The sequence below is a fragment of the Podarcis vaucheri genome (assembly GCF_965113315.1).
Source record: "Podarcis vaucheri genome assembly, chromosome: 1".
NCBI classification, from domain to species: Eukaryota; Metazoa; Chordata; class Lepidosauria; order Squamata; family Lacertidae; genus Podarcis; species Podarcis vaucheri.
In genome coordinates this window covers 136,359,766-136,383,858 of record NC_138759.1, presented here as the reverse complement: position 1 = coordinate 136,383,858, position 24,093 = coordinate 136,359,766, and the positions used below count along the sequence as shown (strand labels likewise).

Genomic DNA, 24,093 nt, shown 5'->3' with positions numbered 1-24,093 from the left:
CCATCAATATGCCCCAATGACAACTATGGACACCTCTTTTGCAGCAGTGCTCACTACTGTATATTGCTGGAAGGGACTTCAGTATCCTCCCACCCCCAGGAACTGACTGAAGCCTTAGAGAAGTCTACAAACCTGGTTTGATAAGAGACAGAGCAATTAGCATACACAATGCAGGAAATAACAGCTCCAAGCCTCTGAAGAGGTATCTCCTTTAGTCCAAGACTAAAGCAGTCAAGCAACTTCAGCATTTTCAGAAGCTGCCTAATTTGCACTGCCATTCAAGAAGCATTAGTAAGTACAGTCACTGAAGTGAAAACATGCAAAGAAAGAACAGAATGTTGCCCAAGCAAAAGGAGCCCGATTGTCAGAATCCTGGGAGACTCATTAGTAAATAGCAGCAGGTTTACCAATGAAGACAGTTTGTGATTTAGTCTTCTATGATAATAATTGCATATGCATATCTTGAAGTTTTATTGAAAACTTCAACATGGGCTGTCACACAAATACACACTACTAAAACTGTTAGGATCCATAAAGAGTATTTTAATTTTACCATATATCAAAATCTGAAAGCTGTTTGTTGCCTGCAACAGCTATTCCAGTTTAACATTCTGCTGCTCTAGTCCACGATTAAGTTATAACTCCAGCCATACACCATAGTTACACCCACTCCAATGTGGCAACTTTGAATTACCCACTCCACGAGGCATCTTCCCATACGCAATTACTGGCTGAAAGCATGCCTTGTTTGGACTACATCAATCAGTTGTGAGGGAATGCAAAGTAATTATGGCTCTAAAAACAAATCCACATGGACCGGTGTGCTGGTATTGTGTGGTAGGTGCTATTTCAGCATTTGAAGTCACAGCCATGCCGTCATTTTAGAGCCTAGTAAAAAATCACAGTTAAAATAGAGCAATTATTGTGAACAAATCCTGTGATATTTCACCCGATTAGTACTATATCAGTAAATTAGCTGTGAGAGAAGCTGTTATTTGAGCAACTCACAACAATGTTGATGTTAATAATAGTAGCAGAATTTTACATGCAGAAGCAAGAGAGTCTTAAAGATAAATTTCCAAGTAAATCCTGCTGCATACCTGACATATTTATGTGGGTTTAATTCTCAAGTGCCATCAGGTTTCCTGATGCAAAAGGAAAAGTGCATGCAATCACACAAGAGGCTAAGCAAACCCTACCTTTTGAATTTGATAGATCTACATTGGCAAAGGAAAGGAAAGAAAGGAGAAAAATAAGGGCAATAGCTTTCAGTAGGTACAGTTCACAAAGAACTCTTATTCCACATAAACCCATATATGAGAATGCAGAAATAAACCACAGTTCAAGACCAATTTTTTTCATTTATCAAGAATGCAAAATGTGCTTCAGCAGTGGAGGAAAATTTCACTGGATCCAATATTGTGGACAGAGATCCATATAAAACACAAAGAATGACTCTTGGATTGTTAAAACCCTGCAGTGTGGTAGCTCTTCCAGTTCTTTAGACGCTGGCCTTGTAATTTAGGTAGGCACAGGATTCCAGAGTTGCATGGCTGTGCAGTTCTGGTAGACCAAGTAGAAGCTTCGGTAATAACATGAACACATAATTTCCTACCCAACTTCCACTGCAACTTATTAATGTAGCCATATCCTGAGAAGTATTATTAGTTGGCTTCACATTATACTCAGACTTCAAGTTCACCAGAAAAGGCAATGAAAAATGCTGATTTTTAAAGCCTTACATACAGTGCTAGGGAGCAGAGGCACAGAATAAGCTCCCGTAACAGAAGATAAACCACATATTTATACTGTAAAAAGTTCTTCACAATGGATATACATTGTTGATCCCCAACACAAATAATAATCAAGACTTTTAGACAATAATAGGGCATTTTTTCTTTAACATACGCAATAGAAGTTTTACTTCTGCAGAAGTTTCTAGCACAAGAGGGGGGGACCCCACACTTCCTGCTTATCCAATTAGAATTACACAAAAGGAATTTTGCCAGTCCAAGCAAGCTCCCCTAGTTTCAGCATAAAGTATATCAAAAGCATACCACCCTTACCTCTGTGTAAATCATATTGTTGACTATATACCATGTCATACATATGTTGCATAATCACACTTCAAGCAGCCTGACCTTTCTACTTTAAATAGCAAACAATGGATCCTGACATTTCAAGAGTATCTTTATGGAAAATTACTTCAAGCAAACATTTTAAGCACAGTGTTGTAGCCCAGAGCTTGCAAGCTATTCCATAACATTCAAAACAGAATACAATAATCACTCAGTCCTCTCTAGATTAATCACAGCGGTGAAGTTTGGACTTTTGGTGGCAGTCCTGTCCTGCAGGAGCTGACGGCACACAGCGCTATTCTCCATAACCCTGAATCAGAAGAAGCTGTGCATGAGCTGGACAGCTGCCCACATGCCCACCCCCAGGTCTCTCCAGTGACCATCGCTGCTCAGTTCTTCCCTCCTCAATAGGTGGTGGAGTGGGAATTCGGGGGGAGCCCAGCCAAGTGCTCAGTGTCATTGCCAAGGAGTAAAGGCTGGATTCTCATATTTTGTGCAGCAGCCAGTAGGCTCCAAATTGAAACATTGCTTTCATAATTTTTGACCTGACAATATATCACAAATCAGGATGTGTGTTAGGGCTGGGCGATATATCATTCAAAACCAGTTTGAAGTCCATATCATGATATGACTATCATAATTTTTGACCTGGCAATATATTGTGAATCATGATGTGTGTGCGCATGGGCGCATGCTGTGCAAAAATCACGAGGCAGGAAAAACCATGAAGCCAGCCAGTGCCTCTACATAGCTCCGTCCCTATTTCAGACATTGTGATATAACAGCATATTGTGAAGTTTATCTGGTGATATATCACAATGTTGAAAACCAGATATCGTCCAGCCCTAGCAGCCAGCTGGGCCAGAAGCATGCTCTGCACTCAAATGCTACTTTTTGTCCTGCCTAGTGCTGCTGCCCTCACAAAGTGGAAGTCACTCTTTGTGGAGGGCAGTGGCAATTGTCAGGACCAAAGCAGCATGAACACATCATGCAAAATGGCAGAGTTCTCTGAGACAGCAATGTTTCAACGGAAATGGCCAGCCCTGCTACTTGATGAGCACAGAAAAGCTTTTTCAGTTCTAACCAGCTATTATTGGATATTTGTTGCTGTTGTTTCTTCAACTGCTGTGCAATCTTATCACGGGTGGAGGGGAGGGAACAAAAAGATCCTGCAAGGTTTTTCACAAAGGTAATTTCCTGGCAATTCTAGCCAATTAGACGGATGTTCTTCAATGTCTCCCCAATCTTGTACTGTAGATGACTGTTCTGTACACTTCCATAGCCAAGTCAGCATGTTATAGGGAAGAGCTTCCAGATGCTCAGAAAAAAAGAAAATTGTACTCCTGCCCATTTTTGCCATCAACAATTGTATCTGCATGCCCTGTTAGGACCTGTGCAGACTTTCACAAAAACTGACATTGAGAACGGAGCCCCTGAACTACTGATGGTCATATATATTGAAGTTGGGAAAGTGTCAGGAAGTGGCACCTGAAAGTAAAATGGCAACGTGCCCTAAACTAGAGAGCCAAATAAATATTTTGGGGTAGTCCTTAGAAAAGTGTCACAAAAAGTAATTCAAAATTTTCCTCAACATAACAGAGCACGCCTTTCTAATAGTTTCAGCAGTAATTTTCTTTCTGAACCTAAAAACATAAGATGACTATCTCAGACAGATGCCTCAAAGCACACAGCCTCTGCTATGTCAGCTAACATAGAAGGATTTTCTTCAGGGAATTGCATTTCAGATTCCTTTTCATTTGGGATTATTGCCCTCTCTCTTGTACACTGCAGAAGAACATTGTATTAAGCAGCAACTCTGCTAATTTATCAATGTTTTCAATAATCACAATTAACAAATTCAAAAAATGAGAAAGAGAAGACTGTATTGAGAAGACTTTGACCTTTAAAACAAACAAAAAAATACCTTAATACAGCACCCTATTAACAAACAATGAAACCTAAGTGGGTGATATCACACTGGGTTGTGAAATGAAAACATATCAGGTGTATCAACAACTTGACATAGCTTATCTTTAAACCGTGAACAAAACTTGTTGGGAAACAGGGAAGCATATAAACATGACCTGTTGCAATAAAATGCACATTGCTCCCCGCAATTGGCTACTTTATCCCTCTACTTTACATGCAGGCGTGTTAGATCTAATTTTAAATGCTTCACACTGTATCCTTTAATATACAAGCACTGTGTTATTTTTTATTAAGCACTTTCCCATTAACAGTAGGTTTCAGCTTTCTTAGCCTTCCAGCTAAGAAACAGACCCTCCACCTTGCCTGGTGTCTGCCCTCTTACCCAAACCAACTTTGTTTTGATTGCCAGGTTGGGAAGGGCTGCCCAGCGTGTCTGTGTCTGCTTTTTTTTTGGTCTTTTACTTCTTTTGGAGGAGTAGTGTTTTGTTGAGGACGTTGACAGGATGGTTGGTGGTACCCTAACTGTGAGAAGTGAAGTTACATGGAAACAGGCAGAGGGTCTTCTCGGTAGTGGCGCCCTCACATCAGATGTCAAGGAGATAAAGAACTATACAACTTTAAGAAGACACCTGAAGGCAGCCCTGTATCAGGATGTTTTTAATGCTTGACATTTTGTATGTGTGCTGGAAGCTGCCCAGAGTGGCTGGGGAAACCCAGCCAGATGGGCGGGGTATAAATATTCTTATATGTTTGGGGGACAATCTGAGCATTGTCAAATTTTATTCTATAAAACTGGTATTTTGTGGTGCTCAAGACAGTGGCTTAGATCTTCATATAAGCACAGGGGTCCAACTAGCCTGGGGATAACTTTTCTGTCTTAAACATAGAAACTTATGAGACAAATTAAGTATATCATGCAAACTAACAATTACAATTTCTGAAAACAATAAATAGCCAACACACACAATTGTTTTTAGATAAAAAATAGTTTAGACAGCCAACAAAATTACTTTGAAATAAAAGAAGTTGCAGCTAGTTCTCTCTCTGTTATGAACTGAAGATCCACAGGGAGGGGGCCAAAGCCAACATCCCCATGTGATACCAGTGCAAGGCCTAGGCCCCTCTCGGTGTCCCATCAGATGAGAGCTGTACGCCTTGTATCAAGAGTCAGAGATGCAGAACTGACATTTTTGCTTTATGCAGTTAATATAACACACACACACGAAACTACTTGGTGATTAATAGACAAATACTCTGTATCCAGGCCACTTTTTAACCAGCCATTAATTAAAAGCAATACTGGGAACTCTGCTTAGAGGCATTTCCAGAATGCACAGTTTTAGTCACAAGTAACTATATTTCCTTGAATTTCTTTCTACCATGCACTGTGGATTGATTGTTGCCTCTGGCATAAACTTAAGAATTGCTATACTTGGTTTCACCCAAAAATGTAAGATTAAATGGGCCAGTTGTGAGATAGCCAGTTGGATAATTGTCTGCTCAGAGGTTGGTCTGGCTCATACACAATGCTAAATCAATAAATTATAATTTAACACGAACAAGCATAATGCTGGTGCGCAGACTCATGCTGCACAAGGAGAAAACAAACCAGAGTCCTGGCTTAGTATTACATGTGAACCGGCACATGTTTTTTAAACTACCGTTTACTGTTGTATGTGAAACTGAACATTGTTACTCACTGCAAGAACTACATCCACTTGGAAGAAGATATAGTTTTAGTGTTAATCCATCTAAGTTCTCAACACATGACTGGACGGGATGTTTTACCAACACCCATAGAGAGGCAAGAGTAGTCCCATATACTGGTCAAGCCCAGGATGGAGTTAGGAATTGACAAAAGCAAACACAAGATTTCAGGACAGGACAAGGATGTGTGGAATCTAGATGGACCTCTAGAGACAGCCGCACTTTCAGTAACTGCTCCCTTAGGTCCCTTAGGAAGGAGGACACAGGTCACTTAGGAAGCACAAGTAGGAAGAATACTGCTGCCAGGGACTATGAGTTTGTTCTACTGCTGTTTAGGAAATCCTGTTACTCAGAACTAGCACAGCAGGTGGATATAAATACCCTTGACAGGCGTGTAAACCTTCTGGTGGAGTTTACAAAGGAGAATTCCACTCAGATAGAAGCAACTGTTGTAGAGGAAAGGCTGTTTAGGCCAGTTACTATTACTATCTGAGATGGTAGTCTTAAAAGAGCATGCTTTCAAAATATTACCCATTGACTAAATACAAACTATGGACAGGACTATTGTGGCCACTGCCAGCATTGACCTAGAAGGGTGTGCCAATTCTGTGCACGAGCCCAACAGATGCTCCTCTTGCTTTTATTTCCCAAGCAAGCATACACAAATTGATTCTGAATTCATCGAGCACACAAAAGTAGTAATAGCTCTCCAGCTGTCAAGCAGAAAGAGCTAGAACCATGCTACTTCGAGGTTGCAAATGCTACTTTTATTTCATTTCAGTTGAGTGATGTGTGAGAAGGAAACAATACTCAGACCAAAGAAGCTGCTTTCCTAGGTCCCTCCCCCACATCTTAAGGAACAGGAAATTCTGTATAGTTCAAAAGAAAAAATCGTGGCTCTTCTATTTTACATTATTACAAGAAGAACTGAGTAATGTATTTTATCTTTTTTGTAAGGGCTTTGGCTACACAAAATAAGTAAATAATATTCAAGAAGAACCATTAACACACATTTAATCTATTTTCCATTCATTAAACAAATTTATTACAATCACCACCAACTGTGGCTCCCAAAGGACCGTTTCTGCGTTTCATTCAAAAGATCAAGAAGTAATTTTGGGGCTGCAGAGAAAGACAACTCAATATCTTTCACATACCTCCTTTTGCTGCCTCTCCAGTTCCTTCATTCGGATTTCTCGTGCTTCAGCTCGTGCTGCACGCTTTGCTGCAAGCCTCGCTTCAGCCTACCATAAAGAAAAAAAAGAATAAAGCTATATTTCCACATAGTTTAAACTTGCAGAACATGCCTTAGCTGGAGGGGAAGTACATGTAGGCAGACAACAAGCTTTCACGCAAAATGCTCACCATTAGTCACTGGTAGTATTCAATACCTGCTTGTTCTGTCATCCAATAGAATACCTTTAGCCCCTCCAAGGCAGGGATAGCCAAGGTGGTGCTCTCCAGATCAGGCATGACGGGAGCTGGAGTCCAGCATCATCTGGAGGACACCACACATTGACTATTACAGCTCCAAGGTTTGCATCAAAGTACGCCATACCATCAGTAATGTAAAGGCATTTCTAAAAGATGCAATGATTGGCCTTTAGCCTGACACAAGTCACTTGTAAATGCAAATACAAATTAGAAAGCAAAGGAGAACCATTTGGAAACTCAAATACATGCTCTAGCTAGCCGGTATAGGTTTTGCACTTTAATTACAGATATGAGAATAGTAACCACCCCCTACCTTCATCTTGTAATAATAGCCAAAAGATGTTTTGTTTTGTCAACTCAAAATCTTGCTTATCATGTAGAGACAATTTAGTTGGTCCTAATAAAACAATACTGTTGCTGTTGGGTTTTTCTTTCTGATGAAACATTATGGTTATATATGAGTTTTGTCTATGAGGCATTTGACAAGATATTATTCCTTTGTACATAACTGGGGAATTCACAACTACAAAGCTAGTTTCACCTTTCCCTTACATAAATGCCTAAGTAATATGCAAGAAAAGGCTGACTTGAAAAACAGGTTTCCTTCAGCAACTACATCTATAAATAAATGCACTGATTCAACTCACTCAGCATCCATGTGTCAAAAATAGACCACATATAAATATGCTACATGTTTCCACTGAAAGCCTTTTAGCACACCATTGTAATTATTAACTATTTGGAATGGCTGCTTCAATTTTAATGGGCGTTATCTGCTTACATGCAAAATCAAGCGTTCATAAAACAGATATTTTGTTTTGAACGCTAAGCCAGTCTTGATCATTCACAGAAGTTATTTCTACCTCTTTCCCCCAAGCATCTTGATAAAATTACACTTCAATATATTAAAAGTTTAACTTTTAATTTAAAAAGTTAACTTCAATGTCACATTAAGTGGCAAATACATTGACAATTCACCAATCCCTAGCACAAAAAGGAGATTAATCAGAGGCTGAAGTGAGGGGAAGCGGCACTGGAAAATTAGAAGCCCTTGTTTCTAAGGGCAAATACAACAACTACACAGGATAAGCTGACTCATTTCTTAAATGCTGCTAAAAGTGCTATGGAAAAATCCAACTATGACAGATTATGTCCCGCTTCCTTAGAAAGGTTTCCCCATCCTCCCCGAGATTTGCCATTACTGTGGCTTGGAAAATGTTCTACCTATTGCTACACTTTGCCACTATTTTCTAGTTCTGGGTTTATTGAATAGATGGCTTATTATGTTCTTGCTATGCCATCATTCTGATTATATAGTTGTTTGCATTGGTTTCCAAATACATGTACAATGTTTTTAGTGAAACATTTTCCTGTTCAGGGAAGGGGTGGGGTCTTCTTAAAATATAGCTTTGAAAAAGCATCTAGGTTTTTAAAAGTTGTTCTGAAAATGCCTCAAAAATCCAAAGTATTTTAAATTGTTACAGAACATAAATAACTCTTAGAATTAATGACGTCTGAAATTCATGGCAAAAAGGCAGTGAGATTATACAACATATGTAGTAATTACAGATTACCAAGAAACAGCATGGTAGAAAACTATCCTATGGTAAGCTGCCCATCAGTATTTCCCCTGCGTTGTCTTGAAACAGGATGTCCAAATCAACTCCAATATGTGATTTATCTCAGAAACTTGGCCAGTACTGGAGAAAACTGTAACTTGAGCATGACCAAGATGCTCAAGTTACAGTTGCTGGTTTTGACCTGTAAGGCCTAAGTGGCTCAGGACCGCAATACATCAAGGACCTCCGATTCCCATATGAACGGATCTGGACCTTGTGATCGTCCTCTGAGGCCCTTCTTCATGTGCCTCCTCCACAAGAGCTCTGGAGGCTGGCAACATGAGAACAGGTCTTTTCTGAAGTGGCTCCCCATCTATGAAATGTTTTCCCACAGGGAGGTTCGCCTGACCCCTTCATTATACACCTTTAGGCACTAGGTGAAAACATTCCTTTTCAACCAGGAACTGGGCTGACTAACATCCTATGTCCTTTTAAATGTGTTTGCGGGAGGGGATGAAGAGGTTTTCGTATTATTTTTGTAATTGTTTTTATTATGTATTTTGTGAACTACCCTGAGATCTACAGATGAAGGGCAGTATACAGATTTAATAAACAAGCAAGCAAGCAAACTAACAAACAAACATATTTCCCTCCCAATTAGTGACAAGAAGGGAGGCTCCTGGATCCCATTAACAAACTATTCATTCAGTCACAGTAGGCTTAATATAACCGTTCGACATACAAAAGCTTTAAAGAAAAACTGCGGGGGGAAATGTATTACATAACCCAAAACTGAGGTGGAGGGAAGTCAATAATTTACATGTTTGTCTTTTTTTTCGGTTTTCTTATAATTAAGTTATGTTGTTCTTATTATTGTTTTTTTTCCCCGTGAAGAATTTATTTTTTGTACGTATGTGTGTATATGTGTGTATGAAAATTAATAAAGAGAAATTAAAAAAACAACAAAAACTATTCATTCAGATTTTAGCGGAGAGGATTGAACCCAAGCAAGCAAGTCACCAACGTTCAAAATGAGACCATGATCGGTTGAGAAAGAATCCTGGCAGCAGTAGACTCTCCTTGCAACCTCTCCACCAACACATGGCATGATCTGGAGTCACCAGACATTTTTGCATCTTCCACAAATCAAACCCTCCCTGCTCCAACCCCCAATGGGCATAATAGGATGCCCTGAATGGACTATGGATCCATAAGCCTCTGTGAAGCCTTCAAACTTCATACCATGAATCAAGTCCTCCCAGCTATGTGGGAGAGGCATTTGCATTTCAGACATCCAGTATACCAAATTACAGTAGTTAATCAGGTTGATATGTGCCATTCTAATTCAGGTCCAGAGAAGCAAGATGGCCACTTAATAAAGATTTCACACCTTTAAGAGATAATACTATAGGCTACTTATGTGAACCACGGTGATACAGATAGGAGTAGAAATAAAACCAGTAACTTGTAGTCCCTGAATCTGAAAACCAAAATAGGTAATTTTTTAGTTACTGAAATTTTGCTGGCATTAATAAATTCTTTCCTGGCACTATGACTTATGCTGCCCAGACAAGCAACATGTTGCCAAGCAACCAAGTGCCTGGAGTTCTTAATTGGTAGGGAAGCGGAAAAAAACAACGAAAACTTGAGGAGCTTTAGGATGACAACACCTAGCAACAGTATTCAGCTTTCCCATGAATTTTCCAGACTTCTGCCAGCTTCAACACAGTAATACAGCCTGGCAAACAAACTGTTATGTTACCATCATATCTTCCATAACTGACGATCTGCACTTATTTTTAAGCATATTGCAGAATTTTAGATTACAATGAGGGATTCCAGATGCTAGAATCCACTTCTGATTCCCCTTTCACATGTTGTCCTGTGCTTTCCCTGTTGGAAGAAAGCAATTGTATTTCCTTATCTAGAGTTTGAAGGAGCACTGTTTTATCTAGCAATCTAGCCAGCACTTGTTTGTAAGCCTCTATGTCTAAGTTAGTGGGACGTGGGTGGCGCTGTGGGTTAAACCACAGAGCCTAGGACTTGCCAATCACAAGGTTCGAATCCCCGCGATGGGGAGAGCTCCCGTCGCTCGGTCCCTGCTCCTGCCAACCTAGCAGTTCGAAAGCACATCAAAGTGCAAGTAGATAAATAGGTACGGCTCCAGTGGGAAGGTAAACAGCGTTTCCGTACGCTGCTCTGGTTCACCAGAAGCGGCTTAGTCATGCTGGCCACATGACCCGGAAGCTGTACACCGGCTCCCTCGCCCAATAAAGCGAAATGAGCACCACAACCCCAGAGTCAGCAACGACTGGACCTAATGGTTAGGGGTCCCTTTACCCTTAACCTTTTATGTCTAAGTTAACACCACATCTAAAAACTGAGCCATTTTCTTTGTTCTCCTCCAATTTGTTGAGACCAGATGCTTGCTGTTTTTCTCTCTCATCTCCACTCATCCTGTAAGTAGTTCTTACATAAATAAAGCCTTTGAAATGGTAAGTGATTATTCCAATCTAATTCTACCAAGCTGCAGGGTCTCCTGACAGTCTCAAAATATGATGCAATCCCATTCTGCAAGGATGCATTTGTGAATAATACAACCACCCGAGTAGGGCCTGTGTCAAGTGTATTTCTCACTTTCATTTCCAACAACAGTACAGTATGTCAAATACCTTACAGAGATCCAAACAATGGAAACATGTTCATATTATTCATGTACACATACCAGCATTGTTGGGTTGACCATATGAAAACTGTGGGAACCCAGGAAAATGGCTTTTTATGTACAGATATTGAACTACGATTTGGAGGTTCTGTACATTTTCAACCTGATGGTTTCTTCTTTAGCTATTGGTATCATCAGCAGTAAATGCAGTTTGTTCCTGCAGCAACTCACCTATTGCTTGAGCAACTGAGCCCATCTAAAGATTAGAACCTTGCTCAGGCCTTATAGCACTAACAAAAATATCTATCTCACCTAAGAAAGCCCGCACATTTAGAGATTTGGCAGATTCCTACTTTGTTTCTGCTTCCTCTTCACTTTCTAGCCTGGCCAGTTCGGTGCCCATACTGATTTGCTGCCAGCAATTACAATGGCTCCTTGTGAGCTTTTAAACAAACAAAACGTACTCTCTTAAGATACACGGGCCTAATTATGGCATGGGAAACAAACAACCTATTGTCATCATTGCTAGTATTGACTGTTCATGTATTGTATGACAGATGGCAAGAACAAGAGGATTGCTGAAAGCCATGCAGTACTTCTCAGCTTCACCAAAATCAAGCAAGCTTCCCATTTCAGTTAAGTATTGTTTAGAAGTTGGAATATAGGGGACCCTACAAAAGTGAAAGCCTAAGGAGAAGAAGAGCTCGTCCCTCTGTCTGCCCTGGCAACTCTCTATAGGAATTTATGGAGAAAGGGTTGCTAGTGACAGGCTTGGCTCAAAATCAAACCAGCCTCTTATGATTAGATTCTCAAGTGATTCCATGCAAACTAAACAAGCCATTCTTCATTGTGCGTTGTCATCTGGTTGATTCACTTTTCCGACACACATCCAAACAAAACAACCTAACTTGATCTGCTTGCTTGTTGATGGCATGAAGAAGGGGGTCCTTATTCTATTAGCTAAAATAAAAGGTAAAGGTAAAGGGATCCCTGACCATTAGGTCCAGTCGTGGCCGACTCTGGGGTTGCGGCGCTCATCTCGCTCTATAGGCTGAAGGAGCCAATGTTTGTCCGCAGACCATTTTTCCGGGTCATGTGGCCAGCATGACTAAGCCACTTCTGACGAACCAGAGCAGCACATGGAAACGCCGTTTACCTTCCCACCAGAGCGGTACCTATTTATCCACTTGCACTTCGTGCTTTCGAACTGATAGGTTGTCAGGAGCAGGGACCGAGCAACGGGAGCTCACCCTGTCGAGGGGATTCGAACCGCCAACCTTCTGATCGGCAAGCCCTAGGCTCTGTAGTTTAACCCACAGCGCCACCCGTGTCCCAGCTAAAATAAAAACAATCACACAAATTGCTGCTGATTTCAGAAATATTCAGTGCATTCTTACCTTTTTAAAAATCACATTCAAACCAACTGCCAACAGATTTAATTAACTTCATACAATTTATATTTAAAAGCCACACACCCTTAACGCTCATAGCAATATTTAGATTTCCTCACTGTAATTCAATAAGCACCCCTTTGCAAACAGATAGGGAGAGACTGGCTGCCCCAGCTCCTGCCTTCCCTCTTCACCCACCGTTTCTGTAGTGTTCCAATGATTTTACACAGCACACTACCACCAAAAATGTAATGGTAGTAGCCATGCCATCAGGCTGCCTCAGTAGGAAAGTTGAGAAGCAGGGTTATTCCACTAGTTTTATTGAAATACCAGCTCCATCAGATGCCTTGTGCCTCTGAGATGTTTCTATCCCAGTTGAGTCATTAAAAGAGCTCCTACTTAAGAATTTGTGCCTGAGTTTGCTTTTTTAAACTGATTGTATGTAAGCCACTCTGGAAGCCTTTATGGATGAAGAGCATGGTATAAATGCTCACAACAACAACAACAACAACAACAACAACAACAACACTGATAAAATCTCAAGCACTTTCTTCCAAGTGCTTCTGGTCATGAGAAATTTAACAGAGAAGGGGGATATGGCCTGCTCCTTCTGGCTGCGCAAAAAATCATCAGAATTTCTAAGGAGCTTTGGATTTTGCTTGAGATACACATTATGTATCTCTATGAAAATAGTTTATTGACTTCAGCAGATTATGAGAAAAACAAAACAAGTTATGAATTACTTAATATGGTAAGCCTTCATAATGATAAATACCAACTCACAGCAAGTCAGTGTTGATTTATTTATTGATTGGTTGCATTTTAGGCAGGAAAAAAAATGGCTCTCAGGGGAGATTACAGTATCAAAACCGTGTTAAGAACAAAGTGAAATATTTAAATGATGATCTAACACAATCTCTGACGTATTCAACTCATCAGTCACATGCTCAGGGTGCTAAAATTGCAACAAATATTGGCCAAATATTTAACAACTTGAAGCTAATGCAAACAAACTTAGTATAGTGCCCAAATGTTCTCCACAACAGCCTATGAGTCATTAGGCATTTGGAGTTTAGTTGCTCACTGTGCTCATCTGATTCGCTGGGCAAATCACTGGCAAAACAGGACTAGTCTACTTGTAGCTTGGCCACTTAAATTGAGAAAGGCAGTCAGCCCCTCCATTTAAAGCCTCATGATAGTAGATGATCCCATCTCTCCCATCCCAGTGACATTCCATTCTGAAAAGTATAGATAAATCTATATCAATCTCACATTTCCTATCCAATTATTTCTAAAAGTGGACTTAAAAATTCAGTTTACATTGCTCCACAGATATATTGTCTAGAAAGCCAACAAAACAGCGATAATTAGCACAGTGAGTAAGAGATTGAGCTACAAACAAGCAAGCCCCCTGTTCAAATCTCATCTCTGCTATAAACTTACTACTGTAGTGGTCTTATGGAAAGCGTTCTCTCTCAACCTCAGCCCCTGCCACACCATTTGTGCTATGGGAGATAATAACATTGTCTTACCATACAGAGTTTATGTTGTGATTGCAACTAGATAATGCAAGTATTCCAAGGGCTCCAAATGCAAGTGTTAAACAAATGCAATACATTATTATTCAAGAGAATCAATATTTTAAATATAAAACGTATTAGTTATTAAGGAATTGTGTGCATTCTGTTTCCCATAACTTGCAATTACTTGGGAAATGAAGGGATAAAAAGAAACAAAACCATGATGTTAACTTCATTTCACAATTCAGACAAAGAGTTAATATTGAACATTCAGTCCGACACCGATTTCACAACATGAATTATAGCCTGCACACAAACACACCCTTTTAAGGAGACTGTTTGCGTAATTACTAAACTACTTAAAGCAACGCCTGCCAAATACTTAACTATTTGGATTACTAAAAAAGATGTATTCCAAAAATTCATATACAGAAACATAGATGGATCTCAATATAGAGGTTACCTATAATTAGTTAAAAGAAAGCTGCTGGAGCAATAATCTTCATTTAGCAAAATAAACACCATTTAATCCTGAAATAAAATCTGTCAAGTGCAGAGTCATGCAAATGCAGATGTTAAGCTAACTGGGTGATAACCCACTTTCAGAGTAGATGGTATTTCTGCTGCTGCTGCTCTACATAGCCACTGCGCTTCTCCATAAATCTGTTCTAGAGGGTCCTTCCATCCCCCAGACCAGATTTTTAGGACAGGTGAAGGGAACCTGTTGTGCCAATGCTGCTCATTCCACTGCTGGGCAGACACCACTGGATTTTACTCACTGAAAGCAGAAGTATTTAATGCAGATGTCCCAGAACAGCAGGGATCCTGAATTTACTTCCACTTAGAAGCCTTACTATATTGTAGGCAAACCAAAATGCATCAAGTGTGTGTTCTTCATATTGAAAGAGATGCCTACAAGCATCTGGACGCAAAACCATGCCTTAGTGCAAAAGTATGCACCTGAATTTAAACTTTAATCTGAAAATGCCTGGAGCTATCCAGCTACCACCTTCTCAAGCACCTTGTCCCCCTCCCCCCGCCAAACTATATTAAAAACTAGACCTTGGATTTATTTCTATTTGAAATGGGACTTCTAAAACCACATCCAGGGGATACACAACAGATTTTCATCCCACTAGCAAACTGGAACCACAAGAATATCCTTGATTATTTTGTTTTGGTAGGCATAGAAGTTGTTAGATGCAAATATTATAAACTACTATAACTCAATAAATCTTAAAAATTATATTTTTCTGGAATTTAGCCTTTAAAAAATTGCAACCTTTGCCTTTGTTATGCATTTTTTTATTTTTCTTTTGGAAACCACCTTGTGGTATAGATGAAGGGTGGTATAGAAATTTAATAACTAATAATATAATAGTATATAACAACAATTATAATATAGAATCTCTGTGCTAAATATGAGAGATGGGAAAAATAATCTTGATAGTATTTTTAGACTCTAGAGTGCTGAAAAATCCAGCCACTTTAATTGCTCTCACAACTGGGTATATATAAATAAAATAGCTGGCATGTGCATAGTCTCAGGAGTACATTCTTTTAAACATGTGAAGTAAAGCTGCCATACGTCTGGAATTTCCCGGACATATCCAGAATACTGCAGTTGGAAGCAGTGTCCCTGAGAAAATCACTGAAATGTCTGGGGAAATCTCTGCTAATGTGCCAACCAGCTCAACAACTTTGGGCAAAAAAAAGCTCAACAGCTGTTCTGGATTTTCACTGTTTGAAATATGGCAACACTAATGTGAAGCCTCACCTCAGCTGAATAACATTTCACTAGGACATTAGGAGTTACTCTCACTAAGGTGGTTAGTTACTCTGAGATTTTTGTACACACACTTACTAAACAATGAGCTAATGTCTACTTACAGCAAATAGCAAGCTTCCTATTTAAGTGAGAGACAAACCCTTTCTTAAATCAGATTGTATTCTAAAAAGCCAATCAGTGGCACAGCTGTCATTTTAATTTACAGTAGCACCTTAGAGACCAACTAAGTATGTTCTGGGTATAAGCTTTCGTGTACATGCACACCTCTTCCCTTCACCTGTCCCAAAAATCTGGTCTGGGGGATGGAAGGCCCCTCTATAACAGATTTATGGAGAGGCACACTGCAGGGCTTATCATATTGTCTGAACCCAGGCTTGCAGTTTTGCTTAAGGCTTCATCTGTACCTAGAATTTAGCTCTCTCCAAACTATGAGCTGTAACAAAGGTTTTTCCTATGGTTTATGACTCTTGGTTTGTCTGGGAGAGCTAAAGCAAAAGCTGAAGGGTGGCTGAAGGAAAAAGCTAGAGCAAGGACTGGAATGATATACAGGAGTCTGAAGGAAAGTCAGCTAGAGAGATCAGAATTTGAAAAAAATAGTTGAGGGGAACATGGACTAGGGAGTAAGAGGCTCAGAGCAGCACTTTCAGAGTCCAGAGCTGGCAACCTTACGTAGAGCATTTTCTAGCCATCATTTCTGTTATGTATTGAAGTTCTCCCCCTGGCCACCAGGAGTATCATGTGTATATAGTTTTCACTCAGGTCCACGTCAGTTACTTTAGGCGGGAAACCCTGGGTTGTTGTTGCTACAATGTTGACAGCCGGCTGCCTATAAAAGCAGGCCGGCTGAGCTGTTTGCTGTTCAGTTCAGTTCTGTCCCAGCTTACAAATAAAGAGCTGCTTTGAAGAATCGCTGTGTCGTCTGATATGTTCACCCACAACTTAACAATTTCTACCAACCTTGCAGCACTGGGGTGGGATACTGAATCAATCATTCATTGGAACCAATTCATTGGTTGCAGGCCTCTAGCTACTTAAAATTTAATCATAAAAATTTTCAGCTATAAAAAGGATGCCAAACAGAGCAGTATACATTCTGTAAAATGCACTGAAATGCAGTTGCCAGGGAACTATTCAAAATTAATTCAATGTGTTGGCTTTATTTAATTTGGGGTGAATTTCATATGCTCATACCGAAGCAAATAAGAGATTAGCCACCTCTGCTAATCCACAAACCAGAAATGCTGGTACTGTGAACTTCTCAACCCCTTTCATTCCTTTCAGGCCTGGCCTTCCCAGGAGGACAGCATATGCTTAACCCAGTTTTAAAATGCCTCCTTCCTCCTCACATGCCACAGATGCACATGGTTCTTCTTGTCTCATGCTCACCAAGGAGAATAGGAGAATATTTAAAACTTGTCAGGGTATCTATGCCTGGGCTGTTGTGGGAGGAGAGGGAGATAAACTTATTTACAAGCTATATAAAATATGTCAGTGTGTTAAATGGAGTCAGTCACCAGCACCTACTTTAGGAGCAGATAAGCGTCAGTAACTTTGAAGGAAAGCAGTTCAACATTGCAAAGCATAAGCCATACAGTCTAAGCTCTTTATGCATACTTTTTCATTTGACAACCACAGAGCTCTCAGTCTAAGCTGTGCCAGTCAGGAAACGCGTATTAAGATTTCCCATGCACGTGACACAGTATAATGCAATGCTTTTAGAATAACACTGATGTTAATGTTTACCATTGCTGTTCCACAAGTGCACAAAAGCATTTTTAAATGGGCATAAAAATCAGCAAAACTGGAGGTTTCTTCTTCTTTTCAACAGTGGACATTTTTCAAAACACTCACAACACATCTACAAGCGTGCAGTTCTCATGTATTTTGTCCTGTTGCCATTGTTATCCTAGAGCAGTGTTTCCCAACCTTTTTTGGGCAAAGGCACACTTGTTTCATGAAAAAAATCTCGAGGCACACCACCATTACAGCCCCGTGACGTCAGCGCGCAGCGTCACGCCGGGAGGGACATGAATTGCTAGCAAATTACATAATCAACTCCTTGAGGGCTGGCTCATCTTCTCCGAAGGCAGAACCCCATTAATTAACAGCACAGACTCACACCATAGCCAAGACGAGGGGGGAAAACCTCAGTCATGCACAGTCATGCACATGTGGGGGCTAAATGAGGACGAAGACCGGGCAGAGAGCAGGGTTCAAATCACCCCACCTGGCCAGGACAATCCCTGGGTGCTCCCTTGGGCCACTCGCCTGACCCACCTCGCAGGGCTGTTGTTGCGAGGATAACACGGGGAGAACCACGCGCGCCCCCGGGAGCTCCTTGGAGGAGAAAGCGTGCGATGAATGCAATGCACGAAATATATGAGAGGCAACCAGGTTTTGCAGGTGAGGGGCCCCCGCCAGCCTCCGCTTCCAACACCCGGCGCAACGACGCCAAAGTTTCCCCCCGGGCTCGGCTCGGGGAGCAGCGCAGCGCCCTCCCGGCTCTCTCTGTCGCCCACTGGGGACCCCCCTCACCTGCCAAGTCTGGAGTGCCGGTGGAAGTTGCATGCATGCATGCAGGGCGCCGCGTTGCCATTGCATTGCACTGCACTCCATGCAACGCCTGCACGCATGCATTGCCTTGCACGCCCGCCAAGGGGTCTCCCCGCGGTCCGATGCGTCCCCCCCGGCGCGGATGCAGCATTGCAAAAATAAAACCCCCCCGACGCAGCCCTACCTGGGGGGCAGCCTCCGCCGCTCCGCGGGGATCCCCGGGCTCCATCTCCGCGGGGGCGCAGGCAGGCTGCGCGGGGTCTGCGCGGAAGAGCCCCTGCCCGCCCGGCCGCCGCCACTGCGCTCATTCCATGGCCGGGAGAAGAGCGCTTCAAACAAAACGCCCGGCCCGCCAGGCCACGCTGGGAAACGTAGTTCGCGCACCCCGCGCGGGCGTGGAGCCCAAGGGCGAGGGGACTACGGATCCCGGCAGCCCCCGCGCCGGGGACAGAGGGGGAGAGGCCGGGTGCAGGGATGGAGGGACGGGTGGGCGAGCGAGTGAGTGAGTGGCAGCCGCCAAGCCTTGGCCGAGAGCTAGGAAGGGCCTCCCCGGAGGAGGAGGGAGGCGCAGAGCGGGAGTGAGGGAGGGAACCCCAGGGGTCATCTAGTGACGGCGCCCCAATCGAAAATTTGACTTAAAAAAAAATCTTTTGAATTTTTTAATTTTTCCCGCGGCACACCAGGCAACATCTTGCGGCACACTAGTGTGCCGCGGAACAGTGGTTGGGAAACACTGTCCTAGAGGAGGGTATCAACAAGAACAGAATGGGAGTCTCTCATTGTGCTATATGGCAATTTAAATTATGTGATTTGAACAACACACACACACAAAAATCAAACTTGATTAATGCCCTTTAAAATGCCCATTCTGTATTTATAGTTAGGATGGCAAGCAGGAGGTTAATCCCACTCTCTCAATGCCTGCGGAGGTGACAATTTCAATAGGCAATAGCGATTATAAGCACAGTGGTGATCAAAGAACATGAATACAGAACAGCATGGACCAATCTTATGTATACAGAAGCATCATTCAGATCAGGTGCAGGGAATTCAATACAAAAGAGAGCTGGTATATAGTCCAGTCTTGAGTATTTGCAGCAACCCCTCCAACATTTTTGTACACAATAAACAATAGCCTGTAAAGCTAGTTATAGGTCCCAATATACCCACTAAGATGCTCACAGATCCTATTTATTTATTTATTTTATACTGTTTAGATAAAGGCAAAAGGACCCCTGACCATTAGGTCCAGTCGCGGATGACTCTGGGGTTGCGGCGTTCATCTCGCTTACATACCACTAATTGTAAGAAAAACCTCAAAGTGGTTTATAAAAAAACCAATAAAATTAGCAATAAAAACAATTTAAACCAATGATTTAAAACATTCAGAGAGTAATTAAATTTTAAAACAGATTATGAAAACAGATTAAGATACAAATCAACATCCTACATATCTGAGTAAGCTTGCCTAAATGGTGTTTTAAGCAGGTCCATAAAAGAGTACTGTGAAGGCACCTGCCAGACAGGCATGGAGCTCCAAAGCCACACGAAAAGACCCATTTCTTACACTTGCAGAATGGATATTGAGTGGCACCTGTAACAGTGCCAGCCCCACAGATCAAAGAGGTTGAGTGTACATATATAGGGCAAGGCAATCTCACATGTATACTCTCTCTAAGTGAGATAACTGAGATAAAAGGGTTCAGATAAGATGTAGTGGAGCCAGGATCAAGCGTTACTTTCATCTCATGTTTTGGGATGGGAAAGTGGTGCTCAAGCAAGGTTTCACCCTTACTAACAACATTGGAACAGGTCCAAAGCCTGTTTCCTTAAGTACAACTGGACATAATATACTACTAAATTAAAAGTACAATAGTAAAATGTAACATTCCTTCTGAAAACTTTTTAAGTACCACAGGAAGGAAGGTCTCATGCAACATGCACCAACTAGGGCTAAAGTTAATGGCTCACTAAGTCCATACCACACCTGCCAATTGTTACTGACCTAATGATAAATGAAATGTTTCAGACCAACCTTAAGTACAACTCATTCAGCTATAATTTATAAAGTTGGTGAATGGGCAAACATGCTTCTATATAAACTAAAGTGATGCACATTGGGACAAAAAAAATATCTTAACTTCAAATATACACTAATGAAGTCTGAACTGGCAGTGACTGATCAGAAAAGTATATTGATGTCAGCGTGGCTCTCAATGAAAATGTTGCTCTAGTGCTAGGCATCTGTGGAAAAGGCACTTAGCTGACACTCATGATGCACAGAGTTTCTTTAAAGCCACAAAGACCATCTATGAGCCAATAAATCATGGCATATGCCCCCTACACTCAACAAATGATACCACACTTCTAAAATATAAAGAAGCTATAGCATTGCGCTGGAAGATCATTACCAGCATCTCCTTAACTGCATCTCCCCTGTAGCTGCCAAGGTCCTCTCACAAGTTCCGCAAAAACAAGTTAGAGATGAGCTTGCAATATCTCCAGCTCTGGGAGAGTTGTGTACAGCTATTAACCAAATGAAAAACAGCAAAGCCAGCGGACCTGATGTGATACCTGCCGAAGTCTTCAAAGTGGGCAGAATTGAACTTACACAACAACTTCACAAGCTCATCGAAAAAATCTGGGAGAGAGAGAGGAGATCCCTGCAGACTTTAGGGATGCCAAAATTATCAACCTGTTTAAAAAAGTTTATAGTTTCCACAATCTGTTTTATCGGGGCATCTCTCTACTAGCAAAATTATTGCAAGGATCTTTAGCAAACTGTCTCCTCACTATCTGAGGCTACCATTCCTGAATCACAAAATGGTTTTCAACCTTCTAGGGCGACAGTGGACATGATTTTCACTGCTCAACAGTTTCAACAAAAGTGCAGAGAACAAAACCAACCCCTGTATATGACGTTTATCGACCTGATTACAGTCTTCAACACTGTGAAGCATAATGCCCTGTGGACTGTCCTTCTGAAAATCATCTGCCCAGATAAATTTGTGAATATCCTTTAGCTCCTCCATGATAATATGACAGCAACAATCGCAGATAACTATGGCTCTCAAAGTGAACCATGCAGTGGGATCAGTGTTAAACAAGATTGTGTTATTGCCCCAACTCTGTCATTTTCATTGCCATTTATTACCATTTTATTGCCATTTGTTGTTTTAATTTATTATTTTCATTTTCCCTTCAACACTGTTGAAGGGAAACTCCCGACCGGGGTAAAAATTATATATTGAACAGATGGAAAGCTCTTTAACTTGAGTAGGCTGAAAGCAAAGAGTAAGGTTACCATAACTTCCATCATAGAGCTTCAATATGCTGATGACAACGTAGTGTGTACACACTCAGAGGATGACCTCCAAACCATCCTAAATATATTCGCAGAAGCCTGTGAAAAGCTTGGTCTATCGTTCAACATTAATAAAACCAAAGTGCTGCACCAACAAGCACAAAACAATCCCTCTGCAGCACCACAAATCCAACTCAATGGTGTAAAGTTGGAAAGTGTCAATCACTTTTCCTACCTGGGCAGTTGTATTTCCACAAGGGCCGACATTGATGCCAAAATCCAGCATTGCCTGAGCTCAGCAAGTGAAGCTTTCTCCCAATTGAAGGGCAGTGTGTTTGAGGACATTCACAAAGAAACCAAAATGCTTGCTTACAAAGCTATTGTACTACCAACCTTACTGTAGGCTTGTGAAACATGGACCATTTATAAATGGTCCTCCTCAAAAGATTCCATCAACGGCATCTCTGAAAAGCTCTACATATCACTTGGGAAGACAGGCGAACTAATGCCAGTGTACTGGAAGGAGCAAAGACCACCAATGTCAAAGCAATGATTCTTCAACATCAACTTCGTTGAACTGGTCATGTTGTTCGGATGCCTGATTATTGTCTTCCAAAGCAACTACTCTATTCTGAACTTAAAAATGGAAAGCGTAATGCTGGTGGTCAACAAAAGAGGTTTAAAGACTCTCTTCAAGGCAAATTTTTTAAAATGCAGTATAAGCACGGATAATTGGGAAACACTGGCCTGCAAGTGCTCCAACTGGATAATAGCCTCTACCAAAAGCATATTCGACTTTGAAGAAGCACAAACTCGGGACAAAAGGGAGAAATGTTTGGCAAACCCTCACCATGATCAACTCCCACCTGGAAAACTATATCCCCACTGTGGAAGGGCATGTGGATCCAGAAGTGGCCTCCACAGTCACTTACGGACTCACTGTTAAGACCATATTCATGGAAGACAATCTTACTCAGCTACAAGTGACTGCCAAAAATGAAGAAGAAAGGCAAGCCATTTTGTTCACTTTTGGAGGAACTATGCCTTGAAATACCAGCTTCTGGGAATACAAGGGAGGAAATTGCTGTTGCATTTGGTTAGTCACTGTGAGGGCGGCACAAGTCTTTGGTCTGAACTAGCAGGGCTCATCTTCCATTCTTATGAGAAATGTAGCAATTAAGTTGACTTAGTATAAATCCAGTAATGTAACTCAATCTGCACACAGAAATCTAGATGCAACTAGTTTCTTCTTCTTTTTCTTTGAAAGATGTACTCTTTCTTTGAAAGGGGTAACCAATGCAGTGTCCTACAGATCTTCGGAGGCTGTAACTTCTATTATCCCTGATGACTATCCATGCTGGCCATGGCTGAAGTGTCTACAACCAAGCAATATATAAAGTCCAATAGGTCAGTGGGATAGATTATTATTTAATCCAGGTATGGGGAACCTGTAGCCCTCCTGGTGTTGCTAGACTACAACTCCTATCATTGGTCATTCTGGCTGAGGCTGAGAGGAGTTCTAGTTCAACAACATGTGGAGGGCCACAAGTTCCCCAACCTTGATCTAATCAGATGACATAAAAGAAAGTGATGGGCAAAAAGTCCAAAAAGTCAAGATAAGTAAATAAATACATAAATAAATACATAAACAATAAGAAATGGAATACCCCCAATTCATAACCCCTAGAAAACCAGGCATTACATTACAACAGAAGACAATTCATCCCATTGTCTCTGGGGGTTGCAAAACTATCAATAAATTTAGTTTTATTTTCCTAGAGTTCTTGAAGAAACATTAGTTTTAAAACACAATTAACCCTGCAGCATGTAAACCAACACTGGGAAATTGAGATGTATAAGAAAAACATTAAGATCTTAGGTTAATTAAAGCAGACAATAATTTTTTTGTTACAGCAGGAATGCAAACATTTCATTCCTTGCCCAATTTCCTCAGCTTTTAGTTAAAAATCAAGAGAATTCCATCATTGGAACTACAGTGGTACCTTGGTTCTCAAACGTAATCCGTTCCAGATGATCGTTCGAGTTCCAAAACATTCAAAAACCGAGGCGCAAAGGACTGTCTGCAAATTCAATGGAGAAAATTGAAAAACGCGCAGCGGAAGCCGCTCGACTTCCGAGGAGCGTTTGAAAACTGAAGCATTTA

The 24,093-nt window shown here is 41.2% G+C and overlaps 1 protein-coding gene across 18 annotated transcripts in view; it reads right to left on the bottom strand.

Annotated features, from left to right (window-relative positions):
- LRRFIP1 (LRR binding FLII interacting protein 1) overlaps positions 1–24,093 on the bottom strand; it is a 107,786-nt gene that overhangs the window by 64,476 nt on the left and 19,217 nt on the right. For 13 of the 18 annotated variants that reach the window (XM_082225930.1, XM_082225932.1, XM_082225938.1 and 10 more), the window contains exons 2-3: positions 6,872–6,958; positions 1,200–1,217 (exon numbers count right to left, since the gene is read on the bottom strand). In XM_082225930.1, coding sequence (XP_082082056.1) covers positions 1,200–1,217; positions 6,872–6,958 — 105 coding nt within the window. The remainder of the gene's footprint in view (positions 1–1,199; positions 1,218–6,871; positions 6,959–24,093) is intronic. The other 5 variants (XM_082225933.1, XM_082225935.1, XM_082225928.1 and 2 more) reach the window with 1 other exon arrangement.